Genomic DNA, 6,839 nt, shown 5'->3' on the forward strand with positions numbered 1-6,839 from the left:
TCCTGCAGTTCAACAGCTTTGAGCAGCTCTGCATCAATTTCACCAATGAGAAGCTGCAGCAGTTCTTCAACCACCACATGTTTGTGCTGGAGCAGGAGGAGTACAAGAAGGAGGGCATCGAGTGGGAGTTCATCGACTTTGGCATGGACCTACAGGCCTGCATTGACCTCATCGAGAAGGTGCCGCCTTGGCCCCACCGCCTGTATCCCACCCCTGCCATCCCAGACAAAGGAGCAGTCCTGTCCATTGTACACTCAAGGAACTAGAGTCCCTAGAATCCTAAACATCTCTCAGATCCATCTTCTACCCACTGTGAAGTCATATATACACACAGGATGAGTCCCTTCCTTCTTTTCCCAGGACCTAGCACCTAGTCCCTCACCTCTAAGAGTGTTGGAGATCCCAGTGTCTTAAGAGTGGGATGCAGTAAAAGAGAGGACTCTAGGCCCCTCTGACAGCCCATAATGAGCATCATTCATGGAAAGATCCTAGGCTGAAACTAGAGATGTTTAGTTTTCCATCCCCTTCCCAAGGAATACCCTTCTCCCTGGTCAATGAGAGAAAAACCCCTCTTCAGGCTCTCTTGTGTGTAGGCATTCCTCAGAAGAACAAAGGAAGGGCGCTGGTAGGATGGTCTTCCTTGTGCCAGTGCTGACTTGTTCTCGGTGTTCCTTCACTCTTTGCTGATACAGGCCAGAGCGCTGAGTGACTCTCACCCTGCTCAGTCACTGCCCTCCTGAAAACAGGAGTTTCCCACAAGATTTGAGTCATTATCAAGGGATTCTTAAGCAGGGTGCTGGTCTCCCAGAGATGTCAGAATCCCCTGATATTGTGTGGAAAAGAGTGTGTGTACATATGTATGTACAAACACTTTTGGGGGAAGACAGTCTTTGGCTTCATCAAATTCTCAGAAGGATTCCTGCTCCAAGAACAGTCAAGAACCACTACATTTTCTGTAGTATAGTTTTGTGCAGAGTTTTGCAGAACCTCATTCCTCTAACCATTTCTTGAAAAATTGTTACCATTGTCACATAGACAGGGGTCTGGCCTCTCCCTGCAGTCTGGTGCTCTGACACACATCAGTCCCTGTCCTCACCCGCATCTGGGGCAGTGAGCCATCCAGGAAGAAGGGGCTATATAGTGAGGCTTTCCAGGCCTTGAGGGGTAACTGGGAGTACATGGCTCCTCACTGGGTCTACTGGGGCAGAAAGAAGTTATATAAGCCAGACCTGCATGTAATTGGGTTTAGGTTAATTCCAGGAATATTGGCTTCCTATCTTGGGAAAAGAGGGACCAGCACAGGTTCCCTTTGGTCTGCCAGCAATACTGGGCTGTAGTCTTTCCTCTGGCAGGATGTGGTACCCTGTGGAAGCCAGAGAATGCACTTAGTAATGCTGTCTCTACTTCCCCTATGCTTCCCTCAGCCCATGGGTATCATGTCCATCCTGGAGGAGGAGTGCATGTTCCCCAAGGCCACTGACATGACCTTCAAGGCCAAGCTGTATGACAACCACCTGGGAAAGTCCAACAACTTCCAGAAGCCACGCAATATCAAGGGAAAGCCGGAAGCCCACTTCTCCCTGATCCACTATGCTGGCACTGTGGACTACAACATCCTGGGCTGGCTAGAGAAGAATAAAGACCCGCTCAATGAGACAGTGGTGGGCTTGTACCAGAAGTCCTCTCTCAAGCTCATGGCCACACTCTTTTCCTCTTATGCTAGTGCTGATACCGGTAAGGGGGTAGCCCCCACACTAGGGAAGGGGCTTCTGGAGGCACAAGCGTTCAGAGTCCTGCTGCTTTAAAGTATATAATTCTTGAGAGAGGGGAGCCTGTGGGCCATGAGATATGAGTCAGGAGATCCCACAGTCCATCTGTGGGACCTGCCATGCTTTCTATTTTGTATCATTGATGTTGATATGTATGTCTTATGTCTCCTCAAGACTGTGAGCAGCTAGAGGTCAGCGAGGGCGGCCCATGCATCATTGTACTGATCCCAGCATAGAGTCGTGCATGCAGGAGGACTCAGTAAGCATTGAGAAGGTCACTGAATAAATAGTAGAGCAAATGAGTCTTCAGTTCAGAAAAGAAAGAGAAAAGGTGCGGATTGACATGAGGAAGAGGAAGTGCAAGAGGACAAACAGAAGGTGGAAAGACATAAGAATGAAGGGCGGGATAGGGGCACTGATATTATTTCAATGCCTACCGTGGGTTCCTTCTGTGCATGCTTTTATTTAACGCTGTCTACAACTTTTAGAGATAGTTCCTGTCATCCTCATGAAAAAACTGAGGCTTGGAGAGTAAGTTGCCCAAGGTCACACAGCTAGTGAGTGGCTGAGCCCAGACACTGCCCGAAGCCTCCCTCAATTTCAAGGTTTTTTGTTCATCATTCCTTCTCTTGTTATTAGTGGATAGCAGTAAAGCCAAAGGAGGCAAGAAAAAGGGTTCATCCTTTCAGACGGTGTCGGCCCTCCACCGGGTAAGAAGGGCCCTGAGATGCTAGACCCTGTGGTGGGAGGGTAGGATCAGCCCAGAGCCTGTTGGATGCATCATCCTAACCTGAGTTTGTGGTGGTAAAAGGTAAAAAGAATCTAGAGTTATGTAGTCATTCTGGCGTGCAAATTCTACACAAGCCTGGACATGCAATCACAAATTAAGAGTCAACTCCCTGTCCCTTTGAGGGTTCTGGTCCTTTTGGCAGGGATGGTCCTTGTGGCTCCTAACTTGCCACCCCATCCACCCCCAGGAGAATCTGAACAAGCTGATGACCAACCTGAGGACCACCCACCCTCACTTTGTGCGCTGCATCATCCCCAATGAACGGAAGGCTCCTGGTGAGTGACGGGGAAGGGTTTAGGCTGAGGAGGATGCTTGGCATTCACTTGGCCTAAGGCTGACCTCTCTCCTCTGCCCTCCTGTCGCAGGAGTGATGGACAACCCCCTGGTCATGCACCAGCTGCGTTGCAACGGCGTGCTAGAGGGTATCCGCATCTGCAGGAAGGGCTTCCCCAACCGTATCCTCTACGGGGACTTCCGGCAGAGGTGGGTGTGGGGACTACCCCCAGAGCTTGGGGATAGGGGAAGCCTGGGCAGCCTTGGTGGGGAGGGGAATCTGCAGGCAGCCTTGGAATTCTGTGGGCAGAGTGGGTTAGTGCAGAACGTGGGTGACTCCAGGCACTTCTCTCCCCAGATATCGCATCCTGAACCCAGCGGCCATCCCTGAGGGGCAGTTTATTGACAGCAGGAAAGGGACAGAGAAGCTGCTGGGCTCCCTAGACATCGATCACAACCAGTACAAGTTCGGCCACACCAAGGTGAGTCTAGAGCCCCACAGTGTGGAGTTGCAGGGTGTGTGACCATGTTGAGGAGAACGGCTCGGAGCTCAGGAGGGAGACACGAGAGTCCCAGTATCCTGTATCAACCCAAGGGCTAGACCTCAGGCTTCCTGTCTGTCTTGTTCATGTTGTCACTCTCAGGATATGTGGATAATGGATCTCCTGGGAGCTCAGCCAGGGTCTCCCACCCTCTTTCTCCACTTGGATACTCTTCTCTGAGGTTAATAATGCCCCCTTGGATCTACTCTGTACTTGCAGGTGTTCTTCAAGGCAGGGCTGCTGGGGTTGCTGGAGGAGATGCGGGACGAGAGGCTGAGCCGCATCATCACTCGCATCCAGGCCCAAGCCCGGGGCCAGCTCATGCGCATTGAGTTCAAAAAGATGGTGGAGCGCAGGTGAGGTGGGAGGGGAAACATGGGAAAGGCACCTCAGAGATGTAAGAGGCCTACAAGCAATGACAACTAGTATGGGTCAGAAGACCTGGGTTCAAATCCTGGCTCCAGCACTTACTAGCTGTGTGACCTGGGCAAGTTACCTTACCACTCTGAGTCTCATTTTGAATTCTTTTTTTAAAAAAATTCCCATAGGGAATATAAATTAAAGTTCCAATGAGAGACCATTTTAAAACACTAGATTGACAAAAAAATTAAGAAGTCCGATCCACTGCCTATGGCTGTGTAAATTAGTGCAAACTCTTTGGAAAACAATTTATCATTATATTTTAAAGTTGAATAGTTGCAGACCTTACAGTTCCACTCCTAAGTGTAATCCCACAGAGAAACTCATACACATGTACACGATGACACATAAGGAATCTTCATAGCAGCATTGGTCATAATAGCAAAAATTTGGAAATAGCCCAATTTCCATCAACAGAGGAATGGAAAAACAGTGGTATATTCCCTCAGTGGAATATTAGAAAGCAATGAAAAGGAGTTAACTACAACTACATGATACAGGTAGTCCCCGACTTACAACAGGGTTCCCTTCGACGACTCTGTTGTAAATTGGTTCTGACATAAGTCGAATACCTCATCTTTTTTTTAGTTTTCATTATTATTGCCTTTTATTCTCAGTATCTTTATAAATCTGATCTTTATCTTTGGGGATTCAAAACATTACATATAAACATCTGAGAGTGAACATCTGAGGATGATAACATCAGCAAATTACACGCTGCAACATTATATGTAGTAAGAAATGGATGGTCGTTTAAGTGTGGTTTGTCATAACTCGAATATGTCGTAAATCAGGGGCTACCTGTACAATATTTTTGAACCTTGAAAGCGTATTGTTGAGTTAAAGAAAGCAAGTCACAGAAAGATCTGTACAGTATGATGCCATTTTTATAAAGCTCAGAAATAATACATTGTTTAAAGGTACATACATATGTGGTTAAAGTATTTGGTTGAAAAAGTAAGAAAATGAAAAACACAAGATTCAGGGTAGTGATACCTCTGGTGGGAGGACCACAGAATGGGATAGGTAGGAGCATGCAGGTAGATTCAAAAGCTGGTAATGTTCTAATTCTCGTTTTGAGTGGTGGGTTCATGGATATTCTTTTTTTTTAAAATGCTTCATAATCTACATATATATCACAGCTATTAATATTTGTAAAATATTACATAATTTTTAACATATTTGAGGTTTTCAAGAGATTAGAAACAATGATCATAGTAGACATTCTCTAGGTGGTAGCTTTCGTTACTACAAAGCCCCAACAGGAAAGTATAAGCTGCCCTTTCATTGATTGATCAGTTAATAAATATTTATTGAGCAACTCCTGGAGCCCTGGTGGCACGGTGGTTAAGCACTCAGCTGCTAAGCAAAAGGCTGGAGGTTCAAACCCACCAGCCACTCTGCGGGAGAAAGATGTGGCAGTCTGCTTCAGTAAAGATTTACAGCCTTGGAAACCCTATGGGGCAGTTCTATCGTGTCCTGTAGATTTGCTATGAGTCTGAATCAACTCGACGGCGGTGGATTTTTGGGAGCAACTCCTTTCTCAGTGTGGTGATGTTTGGGGACGAGGGTGCATATCAAGGCTACAGGACATGGCTTTCTGCCCTCAGATGCCTACAAACTTTGCCAAGATGGTCAGGGAGCCAAGTCCAGTTGGTCCCAGAAATGGGAAGTGTTCTTTCATAGTGCCCCTCCCTGACTCCATGTTTCCTTGTCAGGGATGCGCTGCTGGTAATCCAGTGGAACATTCGAGCCTTCATGGGGGTCAAGAACTGGCCCTGGATGAAGCTCTACTTCAAGATCAAGCCACTGCTGAAGAGTGCAGAGACGGAGAAGGAGATGGCCAACATGAAAGAGGAATTTGGGCGCATCAAAGAGGCGCTGGAGAAATCCGAGGCTCGCCGCAAGGAGCTTGAGGAGAAGATGGTATCCCTGCTGCAGGAGAAGAATGACCTGCAGCTCCAAGTGCAAGCGGTGAGACCACGGGATTATCTCTTCATCTTTTTCCCCCCACCGCCCCCCAGATTATAGTCCATCTCATCATCAGGGACTAATTGTCCAGGAGCTCCAGTTCTCTTTAAGATCCTGGTCTCTCCTCTCTTCAATCACCAACTCTCCTCTCTGTCCTCTTCCCCAGGAACAAGACAACCTTAACGATGCAGAGGAGCGCTGCGACCAGCTGATCAAGAACAAGATTCAGCTAGAGGCCAAGGTGAAGGAGATGACCGAGCGGCTAGAGGACGAGGAGGAGATGAACGCCGAGCTCACCGCCAAGAAGCGCAAGCTGGAGGATGAATGCTCTGAGCTCAAGAAGGATATTGACGACCTGGAGCTGACGCTGGCCAAAGTGGAGAAGGAGAAGCATGCAACAGAAAACAAGGTGAGAGCAGCTCCCTCCAGCTCCTACCCAGGTCTTTTTCAGTGTTCCCAAATTGCACTGACCTTGACTCAGGCCAGGCCACTCAGGGGGTCCTGAGAGAAGTGTGGTCCCTGGCACTGGAAGTCCCCATAGATGTCTCCAGGCTGATGACCTTTGACCCTAATGGAAATGGGGGTCTTGGCCTGCAGGTGAAGAACCTGACAGAGGAGATGGCTGGGCTGGATGAGATCATCGCCAAGCTGACCAAGGAGAAGAAAGCTCTGCAAGAGGCTCACCAGCAGGCCCTGGATGACCTTCAGGCAGAGGAGGACAAGGTCAACACCCTGACCAAGTCTAAGGTCAAGCTGGAGCAGCAGGTGGATGACGTGAGTAGTAAGAACTATGCTCCATGTGCCTCAGGTCAGGCTTTTGCAGGCAACACCGATGACCAAGGGGCTCCTGATCCCTAGAACCAACTTTTTAAAAATTTTTCTTTCTTTTTTTATTGTACTTTAGGTGAAGGTTTACAGAACAAATAGTTTCTCATTAAACAGTCAGTACACGTATTGTTTTATGACATTGGTTAACAACCCCATGACATGTCAACACCCTCCCTTCTTGACCTTTTTTTTTTTGGGTGAAAATATACATAGCCAAAGATACACCATTTCAAAAATTTCTACATG

At 47.8% G+C, this 6,839-nt stretch overlaps 1 protein-coding gene across 1 annotated transcript; it reads left to right on the forward strand.

The window, feature by feature from the left end:
- Nucleotides 1-8: 8 nt before the first annotated feature.
- LOC101360912 (myosin-7) lies at nucleotides 9-6,539 on the forward strand (the record flags this gene model as incomplete). Its single annotated transcript, XM_004391155.1, has 10 exons — nucleotides 9-179; nucleotides 1,425-1,734; nucleotides 2,409-2,479; nucleotides 2,747-2,834; nucleotides 2,925-3,042; nucleotides 3,191-3,314; nucleotides 3,594-3,730; nucleotides 5,513-5,768; nucleotides 5,932-6,174; nucleotides 6,363-6,539. Coding segments are annotated over 10 exons (1,695 nt in total), but the record flags the coding sequence as incomplete, so codon positions are not given.
- Nucleotides 6,540-6,839: the final 300 nt, after the last annotated feature.

The sequence above is a fragment of the Trichechus manatus genome, unplaced genomic scaffold, assembly GCF_000243295.1.
Source record: "Trichechus manatus latirostris isolate Lorelei unplaced genomic scaffold, TriManLat1.0 scaffold01480, whole genome shotgun sequence".
NCBI lineage: Eukaryota > Metazoa > Chordata > Mammalia > Sirenia > Trichechidae > Trichechus > Trichechus manatus.